This window comes from Triturus cristatus, chromosome 5_1 (assembly GCF_964204655.1).
Source record: "Triturus cristatus chromosome 5_1, aTriCri1.1, whole genome shotgun sequence".
NCBI classification, from domain to species: domain Eukaryota; kingdom Metazoa; phylum Chordata; class Amphibia; order Caudata; family Salamandridae; genus Triturus; species Triturus cristatus.
This window is the reverse complement of record NC_140587.1, coordinates 316913426-316939329: the sequence shown is the minus strand read 5'-3', so window position 1 is coordinate 316939329 and position 25904 is coordinate 316913426. Positions and strand designations below refer to the sequence as shown.

Genomic DNA, 25904 nt, shown 5'->3' with positions numbered 1-25904 from the left:
TTAAAAAAATCGCGGGGTGCCCGCTATAGTTACTGCAGGCAACTATAACTCGCGCGACTGCAATCCTCTGCTGATGACGTCAGATATTACATCACTGATGACATATGTGTCTTTATGAAAAATAAATATTTGTAATATATGTATAGCTAAAGATTAATGGAAGAAGACATGGGTAAATAAGTGTCTAAATACAGTGATGTAATATCTGATGTCATCAGCAGAGGATTGCGGTCGCGTGAGTTATAGTTGCCTGCACTAACTATAACGGGGAATTTCATTGGTTTTTTACGAGTGAAATGTCCAGCTAACTATAACATGTGTGAAACCTATGGTTTTTTAAGTGAAAATATATATATATATATATATATATATATATATATATATATATATATATATATATATATATATATACACACACACATATATACATATACCATAGGTTTTACAGACGTTATAGTTAGGAATTAGCATTTAAAAAACCTTTGAAATTCAATTTAAAAAAACGTAGGTTTTCGGGACGTTATAGTTAGTTGGACATTTGACTCATATAAAACCAGAGAAATTCGCGCGTTATAGTTAGTTGAGCTAACTATAACTCGCGCGCCCGCAATGCACTGGTGATGACGTCACATATTACATCACTCATGACATGGTCAGTGACATCACTGATGATATCACTGATGACAGCTCAAATGACATCACTGATGACATCATCCACGTGATAATCTGATGCACATCCTGATGCCTGAATACAAACTTTGATAAACGTGCCTGAATGGATTATTTAGTAGGTGTATGACTGACTGTATAAGTGAGTGATTGAACGTGTCTTACTGAATGCATGGGTTAGTGACTAAACTGTGTGAAAGTCTGTATTAGTCTCTCAGTTGGTGTGTAAGCGGCTGCATGGATTGGTGAGTAGCTATATGAGTGGCTATATGGGTTATTGATTTGTTGTCTGAGTATCTGTATGGGTGCCTGAGTGTCTGTGTGTGTGGGTGGGTGGGAGATGTGTGACACAGATAGATAGTGGAAGTGGGTACGGGCACGGGCGCTCGACTCCTTTTTATTACCAGGGTCACATATCCAGTGACGTCTTTGTTGAATGAGAGTGGGGTGAGTGTAAAGCAGCCCTCAGGGAATGGTTGCAGCTAGCATCAACTACAACAGTAATCATTGGATCACACACAGAGATTCAATAATAAAAGGATCAATAGTTTGTGCTGCAGTAAGGTAGGGACAGTAGATGTGAAATAATACACAAAAGATTCTATTGTAAAAGAACCATAACTTGTGGTATACTGAGATACAGACAGCAGATCTGAAATAATACACAAAAAGATTGTATCATAAAGGGTCCATCAGTTCTAGTGCACTCAGATAGCCACATCAAAAGCATTCAGCATGTGCACAGCCAGCGATGATCCGTGCTGCGGGCGGGCCGTACTAGGAGCAATGTCTGTTGCCTACAGGACTGCATCATCTGCAATTGCAACTCGATCTGAATTGTGAACACTGCTGTCTACAGTGTAGGCCAGAGAGAGCGGTCAGCAAGGGCCCACAGCCACGTGGCTTTAACTTGCGCTGTCCTGTTTGCAGTACATGAAGCACCAAAAAGCGTATGTGGAGCCTGCGATGATGCGTAGTGCGGACAGAGCGCACTGGAGCAATGTCTTTTGCCTACAGGACTGTATCATCTACAAAAGCGACTCGATCTGAATTGTGAATACTGCTGTCCGCAGTGTAAATTGAAGACAGTAGTCAGCACAGACATCCATGAATACTTTTTCTCACTTCCTCTTCACAAAATACAACAACATAACTTACAAAAAACTCTGCAATTAATAAATCAAAACAATTCGAATTGCGATCTCTGCTGTCCACAGTGTAGACTGTTATTCAGTGTTCTTTTCCACTACCAGGAAGAATTTGGTCATTGTACTAAACCTATAACTCATCTAAAAAAAAAGTTCTTCAAGCAAGTATACTAAAAGGATATTGTGTATATTTCAATAGACGTTGTAGTTAGTTGCCTACTGGATTCCGTAATTTAACAATCACCACTCGATCTGAATTGTGAGCCTGCTGACCGCAGCGTAGGCCAGAGGCAGTGGTCATTAACGCCTCACAGTCACGTGCCGTTGGATTCGGAAGCACGGAGTTGGTTGCACCTGATCGGAGGGGGTACACAGAAATCATCACAGACTTTAACTTCTGACATCCTCAATGGTGACCTGTGGGGCATATGTGCGTCGCAGCAGCCATGACGGTTTCTGGGTACCAGCAGGCTGACCGTATCATTCACGGCGTCAGTGTATGTTGACATGTACATGTCTGTGCTCTGCATACTCAAGTCTCTCCGGCACATCCCCTCAACACTTTGCATTGTATACTTTTATAATTGAGAATCACTTGCCACCTTCGCACATACTTTGCTCCAATCTCTCCCCGCATTCTGCATTGTGAGGCAGAGGTGCCATGCCATGTTTGGTTTGTGTACATGGCTAGCCACGTTCCCACAGTACGTAGTGTTGTTGTGTCTCTTAGGTTTACATGTTGTTTGTCATGTTGTTTGTCATGTTGTATGTGATTATATAAGGTAGCGCGTTTATTCACGAGCAGTGGTTTCTCCCATTTACATATCGCTGTCTTAAAGAGGATACTGAAGTTTTTCTCACAGGTGAAAAGTGCGACCACAATGGCAGTCATTCATTACTATGCAAGAATGTCCAACTGCACAACGCTTCTAAGCTTACAGCCCCCAATCTTGCGTGCTTTCTTAAAAGCACACTAACTCCCACAATCAGACCAACAATCACACAGCTTTCTAACGGCAGTTATCTGGTTCTTAATAACATGGACTGCTACGGAATGTGAGCTGGCATACCATATGTCCTTACTGTTTCAAACCGAGTAACTTCCTGTGGCAATGTCTATTCCCACCCACACAAAGTAACTCCCACAGTTCAACTTGGCCTTCAATACCTACTTTGAAAACAGATTTCATTAAACTGAGCAAACTGAAAGCGCTTTTGTTTCAAACAGAAGAGTCCCTCACTTCTGCAAAATAAATGTATCGACTGCAGATAGCACGAACTTCAAGTAAGATACAGTCCCTTTTAAATACGAACCTACCATTACACTTTGTGAATTGTTACACAATTTTCAACACATCTGACACTCAAGGTCAGGCACATTTTTTGAACACTGTCTCCTCCGGCCTTGTCACAGGCTTTCAAACTGTTTTTGGCAAAATACCAGACTTCATTCATTCGATCATCTCTGGAATAACAGGAACAGTGCCTATAATTCTCGCTCTGTTTGCGGCCATCCTACTACTATTTTTGCTTGTAAAAAATGGCTGCGCTCCCTGTGGTAATAATCATGTCCGACAGAATACGCCTCTACGCGAAGCTACATCAATACCGTGAAAAAAATGGAACAACTTTCCGTCTGCCTGCCTCTATCTATTATCGGAGCCAGCTAGAACATGACATGTATTTACACATATGCAATCTGCGTGCAACCATCTTTTTATTGCAAAACTTGCCCATTCGACTGGGGAATGGATCTATGCCTTGCCAACATCCCAACAATCGCTCCCGATATCCAGCAGGTAATGGAGTATCTTGAAAACCATGAACTTGATTGTTCGGACAGTGGAGCAATGGCGGATGCAACGCAAAAAGGTATCCTGGCGGAATGGGATTTCTGCGCAGCCGCGAAAGATCTCCTGCAACGTGCGACCTTTGACAACATCGCAGATTGCCTGCCAATTCAAATTGACGCTCCAACATTCGAGGAACATTACTGTCCCTTCGAGGATATGAATTGGATCGCTTCGCTTTTCTCACACGATGACAACAATGGCCTCGTGGAACGATATAACGGCAACTTAAAACTCACATAAAAAGAATTGTTAACTGGCGATGGAAGGAAATGGAACCAACTTCTTCCATTAGCTCTCTTCGTCATGCGAAGCCAAGTCCAAAGCAGCATTGGTGTCCCTCTCTTTGAGCTCCTTTTTGGGCGAACTCCTTTCACCTTTCAAGAGATCACGAAGGAAAGTTGGGAAAAAGAAGGTGCGACTGAAGCCCGGGCTTTACTAGACTATGCGAATCAGGTGAAGGCCCGTCTGAGCAAACTAAGAACCATTGCTCACGACACTCTCGAAAGAAGTCAAGAAAAACAAAAGCACTTTTATGATAGGGGTAAACGTTGGAGAGAACTACAAATAGGCGATTGGGCTCTTATCTTATTACACTCCTCTATTCGGAATTTAAAAAAAGAGTGGCAAGGCCCAAATGAAATTCAGAAGAAAATAGGCAAGACCACTTATTTGCTACGCCTTTCCCATTCAAAAGCCCAAATGTATCATATCAACCTTTTAAAAAAATGTTTGGGTCCCCTTCTTAGTACCGTTCATGCCGTTTCAGTAGACAAAGAGACCTCTCATACTGTCAACAACACTGTAGTCAATCCACAATTAGCAGAAGAAAAAAGACAAGAGACATACACCCTGATCCACTCTTTTTCTGACGTCTTCTCGGATCAACCCGGGAGAACACATCTAGCCATACACTCCATACCCACAAAAGAAGGGGTCATAGTTAAACAAAGACCTTATTGAGTTCCTGAAGCCCGTAGGGCTACCCTACAACAAGAAGTCACACAAATGTTAGAGACTGGCATCATAGTTTCGTCTAAAAGCAATTGGTGCTCACCTATCGTGCTCGTCCCAAAACCGGAAGGTAGCATCCGTTGTTGCATAGACTTTAGAGCAGTTAATCAAATCTCAAAACAAGACGGTTATCCCCTTCCAAGGGTTGATGAGCTCATTGAGCGTTTATTTACCAAATTCCCTAGAACACGTGAATTTTGAGATAATAACAATGTAACAACAGTAACAAAGTAAATCAAGAAGAACATGTATCCACAACACAAAGTAAGTTTCTTAGAATCTTCCGTCTTTAATTCTTTTGATGATTCTTCTTATTAGGTCAATCATGTGACTGGTTGAAAGCCCAAAAGCCAACACGTTTTTCGTCGCATACAGGGAGGAGTAAACCCGCCACTCGTGTGATGCCGAGTGGCGGCAGCCAGGGAGATAAATTGCAGCATTAGTATTTATTAACGGGACGCAATAGGATCCCTTGATGTACAGTTACCTTAACTAAGGATGCCGCTAAAGACAGACACCCTTTGTGGGTTGGAAATATCACCACAAATTGAATTTCACCACAGAAAAATAATAGCCTTGAGAAAGTCACGGGTTTACTCCCCATGTATGCGACGAAACACGTGTTGGCTTTTGGGCTTTCGACTAGTCACATGATTGACATAATAAGAAGAATCATCAAAAGAATTAAAGACTGAAGATTCTAAGAAACTTACTTTGTGTTGTGGATATATGTTCTTCTTGACTTACTTTGTTACTGTTTTTACATTGTTATTAACTCAAAATTCACGTGTGCTAGGGAATTTGGTAAATATTTGTTTTGCAGATTAGGCCGCAGTTTTAGGAGAGGTGGGTGGTTCGCTCCTCCTTGTAGCACCGTACAATACTATTCCATATCAGGATAAGTTAGTGAATATTTCCAGCGGCGCCTTGCCTATGCCCAATACCACTATTCTCCTGTGCTTTAATCATTGAGCGGTTAGGCGAAGCTCGTTACATCAGTACCATGGACCTTACCAAAGGCTATTGGCAAATCCCTTTAAACCCAACAGATCAGGAAAAGACTGCTTCCTCCACTCCAGACAGTTTATATCAATTTACCATCTTGCCATTTAGATTACATGGCGCCCTGCCACTTTCCAGAAGCTCATGGACACCCTCCTCGCACGACAACAGAGATATTCTTCCACATATCTGGACGATATCATAGTATCCAGTAAAACCTGGTCCAAACACCTCCAAACTATACTATCCGAGCTCAGACATGCCCATCTACATAACGCTAAGAAGTCTAAATTTGCCTACCAAAGAGTCAAATACTTGGGTTATATGTTAGGGGAAGGTATGATCGGACCTCATATAGAAGAGGTCAAAGCCATACAAGACACCCCTTTTCCGAAAACCAAGAGAGAACTGAGGGCCTTTTTGGGGCTTGTAGGTTATTACAGATGCTTTATACCCCAGTTCTCAGACATTGCTTCCCCACTTTCAGACCTACTAAAAAAAAAAAACGCTTCTCCCTCTCTACTCAAAGTCACTTCTGGCCCTGAGGTCATGGCTTTCCAGACTCTGAAATCTGCTCTGATCACCGCCTCTGTATTAATTTCCCCCAATTTTCAGCAACCGTTTCTTCTTCAGACAGACGCCTCCGGGGTAGGGATTGGAGCCGTCCTTTCCCAGTTTGACCCAGATGGACAGGAGAGAACAATCCTCTATAAGTAGAAAGCTCTTCCCGAAGGAATGTGTGTATCCCACAATCGAAAAAGAATGTCTAGCCCTGAAATGGAGTATTGAAAAACTCAGTTATTATTTGGAAGGCAGGGCATTCATTCTGTATACCAATCATGCGCCTCTTACCTGGCTACAGAGAAACAAGGGGAACAATGACCGAGTGCTCAGGTGGTTCATAGCCCTACATCCTTTCCAATTTGAGGCCCGGAACAGGAAGGGCAAGGATCAAGGTAACATGGATTCTCTATCACGCTTCTCAATTTCCCCCGATCTGGAAAATCCTAGGGGAGGGGTGTGTCGCGGGAGGAGATAGCATACACCCCGGTGACACAGGCGAATGAGGTACTCTTCCTCCGTGTACAGGCTTCGTCTCCGGGCTGTCTCTTTAAAACACCGGAGCTCAATGTCCAAAAAAAAGGCGGCTCGCTAAGCCGGATGACGTCTCCAACCCCAGCCCAATGGTGAGAGGAAACCACGAGGACGAAAGCAGAAAAGGAGACTGGAATGACGGATGAGGTGAAAGCGAACGCCGGACAACGCAAAGAGAGTCAGCGGAACCAGAGAGCGTGGACGAGAGCCGAGACCCCCTCGCCTATACAACGTGGAGAAGAGATCCCGGAAGACGAGGAGACGCCAGGAGGCCAACGGTTCCACGCTTCGCCCTGCCCCTCTCCTGGAGGAGCATGGCTGGACAAGGTATGGTTCCGGAATGCAGGGCCTTACGGGGGCACTGGGCAGGGAACGCAACCAAGTAAGGGGAGGACACACATTTACTAAATCGGAGTGCTAACCTGGGTACACTTGGTGGTGGTCTATTGTTTGGTTGTGGTGAAACCTCCAGCATGGGACCCCTTCCCTTCAGCCTATCGTCACTGTCCCCGATAGTTACCAGTGGTTTTATTATTTCTTTCCGAGGGGCACCTGAAATCCATGATCGACCCAGTAGCTGTCCAAGGTGAAGAAAGGGAAGAAGCATTCCTAACCAACGCCTACCAGCCCGTGAAAGGACAAAGTAGAATATAAAGAAAACAGACCTTTATAACAAATACAAATAGTAAAAGGAGTAAAGAACCCAGTCGCCTGTCGATTCCTTCCAGGGCTTAACTCCTTCACTGAGCACTTGTGACAAACTAGCAAATTAAAACCAATTAACTGGAAAATGTACAGATTGTTCCATCCTGGCGCTATTTACTAATTTTAAATGTAAAACAGGCAAAACCTGCTGTGGTCTTTGTCTTTGAAAAGAATGAAAACCCGATTCCAAATTGTGCACAACAGAGTGGTGTATTTTACCACACCAAGTCAATATCATAACTCCAGAGTGATGAATTTGCCAGGTGTGGTACATAACTTCAAATCAAAGTTGTTTCTAACTTGCAAATGAGGCATAATATGTAGAACCGGCATTTAAGGCACAGAATTTCAAAAGTTTTGCCATTTACCACAATATATTTTGACAGGTGTGACCTGCAGGAATATGTTACGGAAAACATGATAAGTATCACTCAAGTCATAATTCTGATCGGTGGTCTGGTGGCTTAGGGCCAGATGTACTATCCGTTTTTGCAGCCGCAAATGGGAGATCCTACTGGTTGTGCCCGCAAAAGATGGTAATGGCATGTACAAATGCTATTTTGCGAGTCACTGATTCGCAAAATAGCATTTGCAACTCCCGCTATTAGGAAGGGGCGTCCCTTCCTAATATCAAGTCATTATGCCATGTACAATTGTTTTGCGACTGCATTTGCGGCCACAAAACACTTGCAGTTTACCACCTACTTCAAGTAGGTGGTAAACCACTCCAAACAGGAAGGGACCCCTTCCCCGTTGTGAGTATGTAAGAAAATGTTTTTAAGAGCAGGCAGTGGTCCCAGGGACCACTGCCTGCCCTTAAAAAAATGAAACTGAAAAGTTTAAATTTTTCTTTTTAAATGCATCCCGTTTTTCTTTTAAGGAAAACAGGCTGCATTTATAAATAAATAAAAAAAAGACTGCTTTATTTAAAAGCAGTCCCAGACATGGTTGTCTGCTGACCCCAGCAGGCCACCCTTCCTGGGAATATTCATGAGGCATGCAATTTGCACCTCCACTAGTAATCGCAAACAGTGTCTGACATTGCCACGGCTATACCAGATGGCTACAAACTAAGGAGGTTAGATCGCCCCAACCGCCCGAGTGGTGGCCTCGCCATCGCACACAAATCATCCCTCCAACTCTCCACGACCAGCACTAACATCACTCTTCCCAACTTAGAACACCTCCACTTTCAGATCCACACCAACCTCAGGACTACGCTACGAGGCTCGCTCATCTACAGACCACCAGGACCTCGCGCCCAAGCCACGACCGCCATCACAGAACTCGCCGCATCCCACGCCATTGCCTCCATGGACTACATTCTGCTCGGAGACCTAAACTTCCACCTCGACAACCACCAGGACCTCGACTCAAACGCGCTACTCGAGAATCTCTCCAACCTGGGACTCAATCAACTGGTAAACTCACCCACCCACACTGCAGGGCACACTCTGGACCCCATCTTCACTGTAGGGTCAAACATCCTTGTCACCCACAGCTCCCAGCACTCCTGGACAGACCACCACTGCATTCATTTCACTTTCACTTCCAGCACCGCACCCAAACAAGCCCCACGCCCACGTCGACGAAACTGAAGTAGGATCACCGAGGACCTTCTCAACTCCACCCTCCTCCACGACCCCCCCTTTAGCCACCACCGACGACGCTGCACTTGAACTCCACCGATGGATCACCAGCTGCGCCGATAAACTAGCCCCTCTGCGGCAGCCCACCACCAAACGTCCGCCAAAAGCAGCCTGGTTCACCACAGAACTCCTAGAGGCCAGACGCACCTGCAGACGCCTCGAGAAAACGTGGAGGAACCAGAAGACCTCGGAAGCCCACACCTACCATAGGAGCGCCATGAAGAATTACCGCCAGCTGATAAGAGACACCAAAAGAACATTCATCAGGGAAACAATCAACGCCAACGCAGCCAACAGCAGCGAACTCTTCAAGATCATCAAGCATTTCACCAAACCCCCCTGCGAAGCCTCTGACATCACACACTCCCAAGATCTCTGCGACAAGCTCAGCACCTTCTTCCACCAGAAGATCATGACCCTTTACGACAATTTCAACGAACCAACAAGTGCCTACACCCTTACGACCACTACCTCCACCATGCCAACAATCACCCGTTGGGCCCCAGCCTCCGTCGAACTCACCACCACCACTATGAAGAACACTCACTCAGGAGCCCCCACGGACCCCTGCCCCCCGCACATCTTCCACAGAGCCTTTACGGCCTTCGCTTTAGAGCTAGCCTTCACCGTCAACTCCTCCCTGGCATCGGGCACCGGCCCCATAGACTGGAAACGCGCAGAAGTGAAGCCCCTCCTCAAAAAACCCTCGGCCGACCCTACTGACCTAAAGAACTACCGACTGATCTCCCTCCTCCCCTTCGCTGCCAAAGTAACTGAAAGGCTCGTTAACGCCCAGCTGACTACGTTCATCGAGAACAACGGCATCCTGGACGCATCCCAATCCGGCTTCCGCAGCAACCGCAGCAACCACAGCACCGAGACAGCCCTGATCGCCGCCACCGACATCCACATGCTGCTCGACCAGGGCCACACCGCGGCCCTCATCCTCCTGGATCTCTCCGCAGCCTTCGACACCGTCTCACACCGCACACTGACCACCAGACTCCACAACGCAGGGATTCAGGGAAACGCTCTCTACTGGATCCGCTTCTTCCTCTCCCACCGAACACAGAGTCAGGCTCCCCCCCCTTTCTCTCCGAACCCACCGACATCATCTGCGGAGTTCCCCAAGGTTCCTCTCTGAGCTGTTCAACATCTACATGGCCCCCATCGCCACCAACGTCAGACAGCACGGATTCAGCATCGTGTCCTACGCTGACGACACCCAACTCATCCTCTCCCTCACCAGTAACCCAGAGGACACCAGACTCAGCTTTCAGGAAGGAATGAGGAACGTGGCCAGCTGGATGAAGGACAGCTGCCTCAAACTCAACTCCGAAAAGACCGAGGTTCTCATTTTCGGACCCCGCCCCTCTGCATGGAGCAACTCATGGTGGCTTCCCGCCCTCGGCCCACCGCCCACCCCTACGTACCACACCCGGAACCTCAGCATAATCTTGGACTCCTCCCTCTCCATGAACCGCCAAATCAACGCTACCTCATCTACCTGTTTCAACTGCCGCCGTATCCTGCATAAGACGTTCAAGTGGATCCCCCCTGACTACAGAAAGACCGTCACACGCACTCATTACCAGCAGGCTCGACTACGGCAATGCCCTCTAAGCAGGAATCAACAAATCCCTACTTCGCAAACTCCAAACCATCCAAAACGCGGCCGCCAGGCTCATCTTAGGGATACCTCGCCACGAACACATGACCCCTCACTTGCGAGAACTCCACTGGCTCCCCGTCGAGAAGAGAGTCACCTACAAGGTACTCACGCACGCCTACAAATCTCTCAACAACATCGGACCCAAGTACCTCACCAGCAGAATGAGCTTCCACGCACCCAATAGAAACCTCCGTTCTGCCGACCTCGCCCTGGCAGAGATCCCCCGCGTCCGCCGAAGCAGATCCGGAGGGAAAGCATTCTCCTACACCGCAGCCACAGCATGGAACACTCTCCCAGTAGAAATAAGACGCTCACCAACCCTGCACTCCTTCAGACGGGCTCTCAAGACCTGGCTCTTCGACTGACCGGAGCTGCCCTACCTTTCCCCTCAGCGCCTTGAGACCCTCACGGGTGAGTAGCGCGCTTTACCAACCCCTGATTGATTGAGACACTTATACATCACAAATTGCGAGTCGCAAATACGACGCAATTTGCTTGTCGCATATTGGTGGGTCATACAGCTGGCCCTTAGTGGACTAATGCGTCCACTGTAGGGGCCTGTGTTCGACCTCATGGTCACAAGTTCAAAGCCTTTCAGCCTTCTGAAGTCAATAAAATGAGCACCATTGAGTTAGGTAACAAACATCTGTTATTCAGCGCCAAGATACCCTTGGGTGAACATGCGCTTTACAAATACACATCATTTTATCCATGTGCAAACTTCAATCTGTGCATGGATTGACATATAAACCTGAGCTTGTAGTCGGGGCTTCACGCTGGGATTATAGAAAGATAATGACTGAACTTCAAAAGTGAAATAGTTTTGAAAGAATTTCCATTATAAAATCTCTTAAAACAATGTCCCGGGATAACAGTCTTGTTCTTGTTTAGGAGCTACGGAAAAATCTGTTTTTCTTAAGGAAAGGGTCCCTGCATATTTTAAGTAGAAAGGACAGACAGTCATTTAACCATCAGATCCCCTTCTTGTGCTTAAGAAAGACAGGGATGTTAACACCACATACAAATTACCATCATATAAAACAATAGGTAACCACCCTCATTGGAGGATAAAGTAGTATTTCTTAGGATGACAGGTCCGACTAGCCTGTAATAATACCATAGCTTTTAGTAAAATTCCTTGATTTTCATAGGCCCCATGAATGCTGCTTCCGTGTGTCTCAAATGTGTGATATTTGTTTATTTAAAACTTTTCCCGTCACATTTTTTAGTGTCGAGGCAACAGGGCATGTTCAAGATCACAGAAAGTATCGAAGGGATGCGGACTTTAAAAGGGGGAATATACATTTGTATTGAAGTCATTTAAATTACATTATGCAAGCATGTAAACATAACAATTATAAATATAAATAATCATACTTACAACCACAGATTTCCGCTGAAAGTTTATATTGTTGATGCAGACTATCTGGTGGGTTGTACAGAGGAGGAAAGAAAAAAATTACAATTACTATCTGTAAAAACATTGTCTCGTTTTTAACATAGTTAGTTGAATTGCGTAATAGTCACGTCGGTGGAAGCATACTTTAAAAGAGCTAATATAAATGATGGATAGTGCATGCTTATTGCTTGCTAATATTTAAATGCTCTGAAAAAAATCGAAAAGGATCAATGTACTCAATAAAATTGTGTTTTCGCCGATTCAGGAAGCATGTATTGTTTACTTGTGTGTCCAGGAACCCTCACTTATTTTCCGAATATTCAAGACACCTTACGTAAATATCACCAAAATATTAGGTTTAGATTCCAGTTTCCTGATGTTAACTGTGACATTTGTATGAAGACAAACATGACTTCCTAAATTGTAGTTTTATTTTTCCGTGAAAGCATGCTTCTTTAAAATAAGCAAAAGCCAGTGTTGCACAGCAGTGTCCACGACAAACGGAGATAAGTTGTTCACTGTGTATAATAGCCACTGACAAATAATTTGGCAAAATTGCAATCCTACTTTGCTACGCAACAAAAGGAGACAGTTTACACCTAATTGACATATGCCCCCCCACGAACCATAAAATACTGCTGGGTAAACAGATTTGCTGAGGCAGCCAAAAGCTACCTTTTTTAAATGTTAGACCAGATTAGCAATTCTTTTTCAGTCCATACAGTCCATACAGTGTCTTTAATTTATAGGTTTACAAACTGGAGAAAAATGGAAGTATAATCGAATTAAATTGGGAACTGTTAAACTGCAATAATAAATTCAGATCTCAAAAATAACTGTCAATCTGGTCCTAAATCTGGTCAGGTTCTTTAAACTCGCATCTTTGGAACGAGCTGGCACGTCATGACAAGCATTGGCATTGCCAATAGGTCTCGCCTTTGGGACCTTATAAGTGTTTAGCCATACAACAGTTGCATAGCTAAACACTTATAAGGTCACAAAAGCGAGACCTATTGGCTATGCCAATGCTTGTTTTAACTGCTGCAATCTATTGAAGCCTCACGGAGAACATCAAAGCAGCCGTGCAGCCGCGAAAGTGATCGCGATCAAACATCAAAAGCGGCCGTGTGGCCGCGATAGTGAAAGTAATCGCGGTAAAGCGCGACGCGCCCACGCGCATGCACTGTGGCTCTAGGCTGCCCTGGTAGCACTTTTTGGACCCTCACAAAATGTCTCGCCAGATCAGCGCATGCGCTGGGTCAGGCGAGACCTAAAAAAAATCACCCGCCAGGGATTACTTGCTTGACTCTCTAAAGATACTGGGACTGGCCGTCCTTTGGGCAACCTCTACAGATCACCTGAGTTTTAAAAAGATTGTAACAAAGGTAACAAGCATTTGCAATGCAATAGGTCTCGCATTTACGCGCGTTTAAGCTATTGGCATTGTAAATGACAATGCCTTTTATTTATGTTTTATAAACCAAAATATAAATAAAAGGCATTGTCATTTACAATGCCAAAGGCTCAAACTCGGGTAAATGCGAGACCTATTGCATTGCAAATGCTTGTTTCTGTTGAAAGTTATCCACACGGCTCTTCTTGTTCCCTTGTAAAGTGCTCTGATGCCGTGGGTGGCGATACATTTGCGCTACATAAAAGGACACAAATAAACAAAGCAGCTATAGATATTTGCATTTTCAAGGGTAAACAAATTGCCAGATCTTCTCAATAAGTTAACACTCGTGGCAGCCATCCGAAGTGACATGCATGCTGAAGTTTGGATGCGAGTAAAGGTGAACTCAGCACTCCATCCTTCCGAGGTTGGTAAATTGAGTACCTTTAAATAGGGTATAGTGCCAACTAAAGAGCCCCCGGCTAGGAAATGTGCAGACTTTGCAGCTAAGAGTTTGCAGTGCTGCGGGACTGACACAGGGCTTAATCCTTTGAAGGTCGATGAAAAACAACGCTCAGAGCTGAGTTAGGTAATAATCCGCATTGTCAACAAGGACCTACATTTTGTGGTGTGAACTATTTAAATGTCCTTTATTCACCCCTAACCAGAGGGACCTTTATGACCAGTCTGCCTCAGTGGCCCTCCCCACTCTTAACACGTCGGCCTGACGTCCAGGGCCTGCTCCCTGGAGTCAAAGAAAGAAAAAGAGACATTCAGCGGAAGAAAAAAATGAAACGGGCAGAGAGAGCAAGTCAAAAAGAGAGGGCGGGGCAGAGATGGACCGTGGAAGAGTGAGACTGGCAAGGTAGAAAAGAGAGACATCGGAACAGAAAGAGACAGGCAGTCAGAGAGACTATCTGGGGCAGACAGTGGAAGAAAGAGGGGCAGAGACAGTCAGGGGAAAAGAAAGGGAATCAGCAGAGGCAGATAGCGGAGCAGAGAGGGAGGGAAATAGAGGGGAAACGATAGAGTGGCGGTGACAGAAACAGTGCAATGCACAGAGACAGGGAGACGGATACACAGAGCGAGGCAGATGCGGACTGTGGAGAGATAGACAAGGAGACACAATGGAAAAGATAGAGACATTCAGGGGGGAAGACAGAAGCGGAGAATGACAGTGGGAAAGAGGGGCGCAGACTGAAGCACAGAGAGGCAGATAGCGACAGCTGAAAAAGAGCGAGACAGGCTCAGTGATCGGAGACGCGATCAAGGGAGCAGAAAGGAAACTGATTAGAAGGGAGGGGGTAGTGTGAAAACAGCGGGGAGATAAGGGAGGGTGTAATAAAAAACAAAGGAGCCAAAGCTATAGAGAAGGGAGGGGGAGTGGGAGCAGCTGTGCATGTGCATGTGATCGTGCACTCAAGGTTTAGGCCAGCCAAAACTGTGGGTAGCACTTTGAAAATCCCACATATAAAATGTCTCTTCGAGCCTTTGGCTCGCGAGACCTAACAAAAAGGGTATTCTTCTTAGAAGACCAGGAAACACTGGCTAAAAGGGCTCATGGCTGGACAGTACTCCGCAACTATAAAATTCTTAAACCGCACCCTTACCTGAAAACAGGAGTGAAACAGAGGGTAAAAGAAAAATTCCTAAAGCTTTGCTTTGGTATCTTGCCAATCCTCCCACACCTCCCGCCATGGAAAAGGAGACTAGGTGTGCAGTCCTGCCGTCTATGCAACAGAGGAAACGAGGACCTTGTGCATATCATCTGCATTTGCCAGTGCTGCATAGCACTGTGAGAAATGGAGTGCGGGAAGAGATGCATTTGGAGTCATAGACCGGTAGTATCATGATTAGGTATTTTTTGTGAAATATTCAGATTAGGAAATCTCAATCACAAAAAAAGAAAAACTTATGAAACAAGCATTTTCAATGCAACGGTCTCGGCATTGTTAAAGTTAGAGCTATTGGCATTGCTCGTGACATTATTTTTGTTTGTTTTTAAAACATTTAAAGAAACGACATTGTTATTTACAATGTCAATAGCTTAATCACTCTCAAAAGCGAGATTTATTATGCGAGCATTATTTGGGAAGTTTGGCAAATCCATAATTATGAGGAAAACGCTGCAGCATCGCAAAATGCCAGTGGCCCAGACTAATATGCATGATTAGTATGTGGATTCCATGCCCATTCCATCTTTGTCCTCTCTGCTGAAACTGCTGTCTGAAGTGTCAAATTTTATTAATACTAAACAAAAATCGCACTACCGTGCCAGGGCCAGACTTGGCGTTGATACTGATTGTTTGAAAAGGGAACTTTGAAAGGATACGAACTTGACCAATTCTGGTTTCAAAATATAAGTGAACACTGTAGAGGCATGCGTCTACCGACTGTTGTATATAATTTGGGATATATTTCTTAATCTGTCGAGTTCAGCCACTGCATGATTATATTGTTGTCTCTTTTTGAAACTCATGAGCAGTAACATTGTCGTGGTGTCACTAGGGCTTCAAGTGGATGCTTTTTCAATATTATATACAAGCCACAGTTACTGCTAATTTATCTTATGCAACTAACAACGATTGACAAAGCCAATAGTCCTAACTTGTTGTAGGTATCATGTTACTTGTTGTATCATTATGCCTGGATGCAATGACAAAAGAGACAGCAAAATACAAGTCGTATAGACCCCGCGCAACACCGCCCCCCACCCCCACCCATTTGTTTGTATCCCACTTAAAGCCCTGGGTAGGATACTCAACAACAGGGCCGAACTGGAACCCCAAAGTAGGCCTGGCAATTATGTCGGACCAGCTGGAGGGTCATGGGGGAGGTTAACTGTGAAGCACTTTTGCTACAGGAAACGCCCGATGCCCGGGCAAGCCAGCCCGGCCCTGCTCAACAACCCCGTTCTCTCCCGCATTTACCTGTGATCAGGCGCGCAACACCCATTGAACTCAAAGGGCTTCAGCCCCCCCCGTCGTGTGTGGCAGCCTGGGATGAGACCGCTTCCCGGGCAGACACAAAGCCGCGCCTGAGCAGTTCACAGGTCTTTAAAAAGACCATTTGCATGTTAATGAGGCCTCGCTGTTGCTTCACCCCTTCTAAGAACCCCCGCAGCTCCACTCTGCCTAGATTCAGCCCCCCCCCACCCCCGAAATCAGCGCCACTCTGCCTACTGTTTAAAGATTCAGCGCCCCCCCCCCCCGAAATTTTCGCTTATCCCCCCCCCCCCCGAACATTAACGCTGGTCGCTTTTTCACAAGCTCTGAACTTTGGCAGTGATGTTTCCCCTTGATAGAGAAGTTTCAGTTTCTGTATTTGGATTCCATGCCCATTCCTTCTTTGTCCTCTCTGCTGAAACTGCTGTCTGAAGTGTCACATTTTATTAATACTAAACAAAAATCGCACTACCGTGCCAGGGCCAGACTTGGCGTTGATAATGATTGTTTGAAAAGGGAACTTTGAAAGGATACGAACTTGCGAGTGCTTGCGGCCTGAAACAACAAGCGAAGTACCAGCAGCAACCCCAGAGGACCGAAGTTGCTGCGGGGCCTGGAGATCAAATTACCCGAGTCACCTCGAGGTGCAGGCATTCAACGCTGACTCTACAGCCTCGAACGGCCGAATGTAAAGCTATCGGCTGGGCCTGCCGATTCCGGACCCGGACTGCGGAGCTTGTCGGATCCGCACTGAAGTGCACTAGGGGACAGTGCGGGGACGTGCTGGTCCCGAGTCATGTAATAACCCGGACGGATTGGCCATTGCACTCGGAGGCTGTGGTGGAAGTACGCGGTTCGTCGCAAAATGGCAGACGAGCCATGGCTGTGATTGTCAACATAGGACGGCTTGACACGGCCGTAATCTTTGGTTATTTGCCTATGTGGGATCTCCGCAGGAGCACAAAGCGGGATAGTGTAAAACAAGCCCAGGGCACCGGAAGACACCACCGCAGCATCGCAAAATGCCAGTGGCCCAGACTAATATGCATGATTACTATTTGGATTCCATGCCCATTCCATCTTTGTCCTCTCTGCTGAAACTGCTGTCTGAAGTGTCAAATTTTATTAATACTAAACAAAAATCGCACTACCGTGCCAGGGCCAGACTTGGCGTTGATAATGATTGTTTGAAAAGGGAACTTTGAAAGGATACGAACTTGACCAATTCTGGTTTCAAAATATAAGAGAACACTGTAGAGGCATGCGTCTACCGACTGTTATATATAATTTGGGATATATTTCTTAATCTGTCGAGTTGGAGTGGTGAATGTTCCATGCCACATTTTGCCATCAAAATTCATTTCGACGCAAAACTAGAATCGGAAATGAGGCAAGACGCCGAGGTCGAAGTACCGTTTGCCAGAGCGGAGACCATAGTCCAAGCACGGTTCATTGTGGCAGAGAAACCAGAGTTCTATAAAATAAATGTTCGTGAGGGAGGGGGTGGTTTTCGTAAAACGTGCCTGGCGCTCGGTAAAACAGCTTGAATTGTGTGACGGTGACCCGCGAGTCGAGAGAGCGTGCACAAATGTTGATGTGAGAGACTGAAGACATTCAATCAATCAATCAATCAATCAATCAATGACACTTATAAAGCGCGCTACATACCCGTAGGGTCTCAAGGCGCTGGGGGGGGGGGGTGGGGGGGGGTGCCGCTACTGCTCGAACAGCCAGGTCTTCAGCTTCTTCCTGAAGGAGAGGTGGTCTTGGGTCAGGCGCAGGTCGGTCGGGAGGGAGTTCCAGGTCTTGGCGGCCAGGTAGGAGAAGGACCTTCCTCCTGTAGTCGCTCTTCGGATGCGGGGGACGGCGGCGAGGGCGTGGTTGGCTGATCGGAGGTGGCGTTTGGGAGCGTAGAAGTTGACTCGGCTGTTGAGGTAGCTTGGGCCTTGGTCGTGTAGGGCTTTGTGTGCGTGGGTGAGGAGGCGGAAGGTGATTCTTTTGTTGACGGGGAGCCAGTGAAGGTCTCTCAGATGTCCGGAGATGTGGCTGGTTCGTGGGATGTCGAGGATGAGTCTGGCTGAGGCGTTCTGGATTCGCTGGAGTCTCTTCTGGAGCTTGGCGGTGGTACCGGCGTAGAGGGCGTTGCCGTAGTCCAGTCGGCTGGTGACGAGGGACGACATTGAGAGTTAAAATCTGCAAGCGACAATTACTTTTATTTTCTTTGCTACATAAATGATCGAATTTAATGGAGGGCACCGAAAGACACCACCGCCTTTCTCCGAGGCACAGCAGAAATGCCTCGGAGAAAGGGAGCGTCCTTTTCGGATTCGGGGGCGTGTTTTGCTGTTGTCTCCTCCCTGAGACTTTTCGCAAAAAACACGCCCCCCGATCCGAAAAGGACGGGGCATGATTGGAGTGACGGGACCTCTTCTCCAATGGCTGGCCAGCATTTACTAGGCCAGCCAATGGAGAACAGGGTAGAAGAGGGGCGGGTTCAAGCCCCTCTTCTCCCAAGTCATTATCTCTCGCGAGCGAGACTGCGCATGCGCAGCCATCGCTAGCCGAGACCTAAAAAGAACTGGGGTGGGTAGTAGCCCACATTGGTACATTCACTTGACCAACGGGAGGTGGAGTCCAATAATGAAGCATGCCAACCTTGGATAGGTAAACAATTTCATCCTAAGAAAGAACATTATCCTTTACTCTGAAGAGATCAGTATGTCCACCTTTGCAGTTACAGCTGAAATACTAGTTGTTACATGGTTATGTAAAATGGGGCAATGGAATGTTAGGGCCCTGATCGCAATAAAAAAACAAGCAATCTACATGGCAGCTGTATATATTCCATTGAGTTCCTCAAATAGATTAACTAGATGGACCAGACCTCAAATCCAACTTTGTCAATGATCTCGGTACATATTTCCACTTCAAGCACCCATTAACTAGTTCAACAGTCGTAGACTATGAACATTTCTTGGTAACAATGTTCTAAATACTAATTTGGGACCTTTTTACATGTTAAAAAGAGGCCACTCCACAGAACATGGAGATGCAAGAGCAACAAGGAATCTGCAGTTAGATAGAGCATCCAGCAGAAAGAGCATTAACAAAGGTAAATTGCTTGTTCTTTTGATGAATACTTCTATATCGCAGATTTCTCATCTTAGACTATGGAAGTTCTGTGGAGTGGTCTCAGACCACTAGGTCTTGACGAACCGAACAGGCAAAATGTCTTTCCTGTCGAACCTGGATGACAAGGCCGTAGTGCTTCGTGAATGTATGCACGGATGTCCATGACGCAGCCAGGCAGATGTCAAGGATAGCTGTTGGTAACGGCCATGGCCCTGGGGAAATGCGCTCTAAAACTTTCTGGGGCTGCTTCTTAGCCAGTGAGTAGCATATCTTAATGCAGAGGGCTAGCCACATCGACAAAGTCCTCTTCTGCACAGCTTTCCTTTTCTTTACTCCAAAAAACCCTAAAGAAGACCCTATAAAAAGTTGTTCATCTACTTGAAGGTCCTTGGTACATTCAATGTGAAAACTCACGGCCTTTTTTGGGTCCAACCAATTGAGTCCCTCCTTCAAGGGGTGAGAGGGAGAAAATAATACTGGTAGGGCGACTGTCTGCCCAATGTGGAAAGGAGTCACAACTTTTGGTAAGAAGGCCTCTTGAGTTCTCGGCACCAATTTGTCTGGAAAAAATATGGTGTAGGGTGGTTACAATGAAAGTGCTTGCAGTTCACTCATGCAACCAGTTCATATATCGCATTGAGGGAGACAGTCTTCAAGGTCAGATGGTGCAGAGAGCAGCTATGCACTGGCTCAAATGGCATACATGAGAAATGACCAAGTTAACGTCCCACTGTGACATCGCAAATGGCTTGGGCGGAAACGTATCAAACCTTTAAAAATATCCTATCCCAATAGGTAATTTTTATAAGGACAGTTGGTCCGGCTAGTGTAGAAAACCCCAAAACTACAGACAAAACCTTTTTAGGACAGATTGTGACTGGTCAACCACTAGTGCAGATCAAGGGCCGTCTCCTGCGAGAGCTGGATGGTGTTGGAAAGACAGCATTTATCCTGGGCCCACTAAGATTTCAGATTCCACTACAGGGCACCCATGTGTGTCACCTGGAGAAATTAATAAGGAGGAAGCACAAGGCCAAGAAGCCTCATATCCTCCCTTACCTTCATCCGGGATCGAGGACTGAAGCAACTAGATCATAACCTGAATGCCCCACACTTGTTGCGGTAGAGGTAACACCTTATACTCCACAGTGTCGAGAATCACCCCAGTTAATGGAAGCCATTAGGTGGCACTTTTTACCACCTAATGGCTTATAGTCAAACCTCAACAATGTTAGAAGTTCCAATGCTGTCCAGAGGTGGCCCACAACTAGTCCTCAACTAACTGCTCCGAGACTGCCTTCAGCTCCAGTTGCTGAGGTGCGGGAATACAGGAACTCCAGATCTCTGAAGATGAGCAGTGATCACCAGCATCACTTTTGTGAACACTCAAGGGTCACAGATGAGGCCACAGGGAAGCAAGGCAAACAGAAAATGCTCTGGACCCACCTAGAACGGCAGGTAACTCCAGTGGGACGGGAGGACAGATACATGAAAATATGCATCCTACAAGTCCAAGGACATCATCCAGTTTTCCAGGTTCAGAGCTGATAGAATCTGAGCCAATGTGAGCAATTTGAACTTGTCCTTCTGCTGGAAGGCATTCAACTGTTGAAAGTCCAAGACAGGCCTAAGGGCCCAAACCCTTTTCAGGACGAGGAAGTAGCAGGAATATTATCACGGTTTTTCTCCAAGTCAGGTATCCTGTATATGAAACCCTTGGAGACCAACAAGTTTGCCTCCTGTAGGAGGACAGACGTATGCTCATCTGAAATTGCTCTAGTGTGGGTGGGGAGGAAAGAAAGGTTACAGAATAAATTTTTTGAACAATTTGCAGGACCAGTCTGTCAGACGTGATGGATTTGCTAGTCCAGAAGGAAGTGCTGGATCCTGCACTCCCGGACTTTTACAATGAGAATGGTGATACAGGAGGCGACCAAGGGAGCTACGGGCACACCGCACCACCCTTACAGGCAGCAAGGACTCCTCGTAAGACACCAGGTGGGGAGTGCTGTGGCTGCCCCGACTGACTCAGCTTGTGTGCCAGGTTTTTCGAAACACTGGCATTGGGACTGTGGAGGCCTCTGGACCGTGGATGTTGGGTCTTACCATTGCAAAGATTCTTCAGGGGGTTGGCTCTTGGGAGGACAGGTTAGATCATTTGGAGGGTACCACTACCCCCCTTTCCCCTCCAACGCCAAAGACCTTTGACGTGCAGCATTGGGGCAGGAGCCTCGGGGACAAGTCAAACAGTTCTACCTGCATAGTTTCCTGAGGCATGCACCCTATACACTGTTTTTGTATCTATGGTGATAAGGTTGCTGCCGACCGACCTTCCCTCAGATATTTTGGGCATTAAATAATCGGTGGTCACCTGGCTGTGGGATCGGGGGCCTTGCTCCCCGGGGACTGTTCTTGATGCTTATAGGGTCCTCCTCAATATCATCACTGTGGATGTGATTGACTGTGTTGAGAATTCAGGAGGAGGATAAGCTTTATTTTTTCATGGATAATGCTACAGCGAGCGTCTGATTAGATCTTTACGATAAGGAGACGGTGAGACCGGACCAAGCGGAGCATGGTTGCCGCAGCGCCCAAGTCAGCAGCGGTCCCACTGAAGAGGAGCACACCAGCCTACTAAGCAGCAGGTAGCCCTGGAACGGTCGAAGGCAGTCGAAGCAGTGGCATCCCTGAAATCTGGCCAGAGCTCACCACAACGTGACTCCCCTACCCACAGGGGATCTTCCTCTAGCTCGGAGGGCTCAACAGTGTAGGGGCTGGAGGAGAGGCTTGGGGATTACCCCGGGCACAGAAGATGGCATTATTTGAATCCTGACTGGATGGTGGCATGGACCTGGAGGCGCACGCCTCGACTGTGGTGCTATAATGTGGTGGATGCAATTTCTTCTCACATGGATTTCTATTTTGGATGGGGGGTGGCGGGGTCAGTGTGGGGGCCAATGCTAAATGTACTTTTCCCTGTTTTGAACAATGTTCAAGAATTTGGCTGGCTCGTTTCTTTCCCTAACTGACTTTTCTGAGTCTGAGCTACTTGGTCCTTCTTGATAAGCCTTAGTTTGTACCCAGGTTTTGTTGGACAGGATGCATTCATATAACATTCTGAGCAGGGGTTTAGGGTAGGTTTTTTTTTGTATTTTCTTGATTGTTTCCGGTTAGTTCTTCCCTCTGGGAAGGTGTGTGTGGCGAGTGAGACTGCGTTGCGTAACTGGCGACTGACGTTTTGGAGGTTTAGCTGGAAACATGTGCTGGCGGAAGCTTTTTATTGACTGCTGGAGGGTGCAGAACCCTAATGCCCAGGACTACTCCTTCAGTTCTGGCCTGCATGATTTGGAGGTACTACTGGACAGTGTGCTATGCGAAGTATGAGAGAGTGGTAGATGCGGAGTAGTTGGCGAGAACTTATTCAGATCATTCCACCCTTCTCTGCACTTTATGATGGTCACCACGCAGATCTTGTATCCCCACTTGGCAGATAGACCCGGCCCTACTCAATGACACGGTTTTCCAGGACTCACTGGGTGAGCAGATCACTAATTTCTGGCTCGACAATGCAAATTCGGCAGTGGGGGTTGAATGGGAGGTTATGAAGGTGGTGGTGCGAGGTTATTGCGTTTCTAATAAGATAGTGGTGCGCGCCCAATTACACTTGGACATTAGACAGCAGGAGACAGTCTTCGATGGGCCTCCTCAGGATCTGGAGGAGACATCAGAGGGCAGGGAAAGGTTGCTCGCTGAATTCGAGAAACTGCTTACAGCGGTGGAGCGTTTGCATCAATATGATTATAGAGCCTATACTGCTAAAGCCCACGCGGACAGAGACAAATCGGGGAGCATGTTATCCTGGCTCCCGCAGGAAGAGACAAGGGGGCATACTATTCTTCAGGTTCATAACTCGGCAGGCCAAGAAGTATTCGATCAGGAGGAAATTAATGCTGCAGTTCTCAATTACTAACAGGACTTGTACTCTGTGATCACCACGGTTTGCTAGACTGATGTTTTGAGTCATATCGCGGCCGTCTACCCATTGGTGCTTGGACCCACTGTGGTGAATGAACTTGGTGCTAACATTACTGAGCAGAAGGTGCAAGGCACAATTAAGGAGATGGCTAGGGGGAATGTCCCGAGATCTGATGGGTTGTCTATAGAATTCTATGCTATTTCTGCTGTTGACTTTGTCACTAAATTGGTGGAAGTTTTTAACAATGCCTGGCAGCAGGGGGATTCTTTCATCCTCTCTACGCAAGGTCACAATTGTGTTGCTCCCCAAGAAGAATAATGCGGTCTTGCCTGACTTATCGCCCCCTCTCGATGCTTAACGCGGATTACGAAATCCTGAGTAAGGATTCCTGAGGTGGCACTCAAGTATCCTCCAGCGGCATCCACAACTCCTCATTCCAGAAGTCAGGGGTCTCGTCCAGGCCGGCGGCGTCTCCCAACACATCGACTGCACTGGATGGCTTCTCACTCGGTTGCTCCGTCTCGTTTCCTGTCCGTCCTGCTGTGTCGTCCTTACTGATTGTAACTGCTCCTACTGCCCAAAGACATGGTAGTCCTTTGTTAGTGTTGTTTGTAGTAATCCTTTTTCTCTTTCCACTATAGGTTTTCCGGTGGATACGGGAGATGGCTGTGTGGACTCAGGGACAAGCACAAGGTAAGGGGGGGGTTGGAGTCGGGCCTGTTTCCTCACAGGCAGATTTAGACCCCTAGTTTGGGTGACTTGTTGGGGCCCACCCTCAAAGTGTCGAGAAAAGCCAGGTTCAAACTCCTACAGTTTTACTCCATGCATAGGGTGTACCTCACCCCCAGATGTCTACATGCCATGTCTCCTAGTGCTTCATCTGCGTCTCCTAGATGTCACGTGGATGATGCAGGATTTTATCATATGGTATCGACAGACTTTGACTCCATACAGGGTTACTGTATCACAAGTTTTTGCCAATCCGCAGATAGGTGTTTTGACAGTACCCCGCAACTGTGCTTGCTAGGCCTGCAGTCGCTGTGTGGCCCAAACGTCGACTGACAGGTTCACAGATCTAAGACTCATCCTTATCCGCAGACAACTGACAATGAGCTGTAAATCTCTCAGTGGTCCCGATCTGTATAGAATTAGGGAAGGAGCCGGTAAAGTGGGCGGATTGCGAGAGGGAGGCGATTCAGAAAAAAAGAATCTAGATGAGTGTGTAGGGTTCCAATGTTACCTGCCTGGAATGCTATATTAGTGGTTTGTTCCACAATAGATGCCCTTGGACAGATTGTGGTTGAGGAGGTGCCCTCCTAGGTTTCCTCACTGGCCACTGATGTGTTCCCACTATCCCCAGACCCTACTGCGGTTACCTGAATGCGTGTTGACCTGGATGTGTAAATGGCATCAGCCCGTTTGTCGGATGAAGTTGGGATGAGAGCGGAGGGGGAAAATCACTGGATATCTATCTGGTACTGTATTCTCAGCTACCTACCAATGATTTTGAATGGACTTGTGAGCTGCTGCGTTGACCTCTCCCAGCTGTTCAAACTCACTGCTTACTGTTCCATCTGAGGTTTATATCTTGAATGAATTCTGCCATGTGCCTAATTTGCCACATACTCTTGTTCCACTATGTTTTGCAGTGTAGAATTGTTACACTGATCTTAGCTACTACAAAAAGCAAGTCTCAGCATAGTTTCTGTTTTTTTAAGCCTATAAGCATTTTTTGGGCAGTGGCTTACACAGAGTGTGTGTGTTTTATTTCAATGATCTCCAACTACCTTTTTTTTTGTACTCAATTCACCCCTACAAGGCTGGAGAGAATTCTCTTGGGAATTTCCATTCATTCACTTCCACCCATTATGTGCAGTTATCCAGCAGAGGTCTCAGTGGACAAAAAATCTCCACATGTTGAAGTTAGCTCCAGAAACTCATGAGAGCATCACCTTTGTGACAAGACGCCATCCAGTATTCTATTTATTTAGCTAGAACATTTCAGGAGGAGGAATACCCATTACGGCAACTCACATCTGTGGTTGTCGCCTCCCTCATTTAGGAGCTCACATGACTGTAGAAAATCTGCCTTTTCTGCATGATCACTCCTCATTTCTTGCCTTTTCTTGTCCACATATTTTTGCTAGCTTTAGAACTCTGTGCACTTTATCCCTGGTAACCAGTCGTAAAGTACCTGTCCTCCACCTTTTGACATAGTCAAATTGCCATACTCCTAATTGGTATATTTAACATTC

The 25904-nt window shown here is 46.4% G+C and overlaps 1 protein-coding gene across 2 annotated transcripts in view; it reads right to left on the bottom strand.

Annotated features, from left to right (window-relative positions):
* Positions 1 to 25904, bottom strand: part of TAF2 (TATA-box binding protein associated factor 2) — a 948796-nt gene that overhangs the window by 911286 nt on the left and 11606 nt on the right. For both annotated transcript variants that reach the window (XM_085605048.1, XM_085605049.1), the window contains exon 2: positions 12186 to 12240. In XM_085605048.1, coding sequence (XP_085461174.1) covers positions 12186 to 12240 — 55 coding nt within the window. The remainder of the gene's footprint in view (positions 1 to 12185; positions 12241 to 25904) is intronic.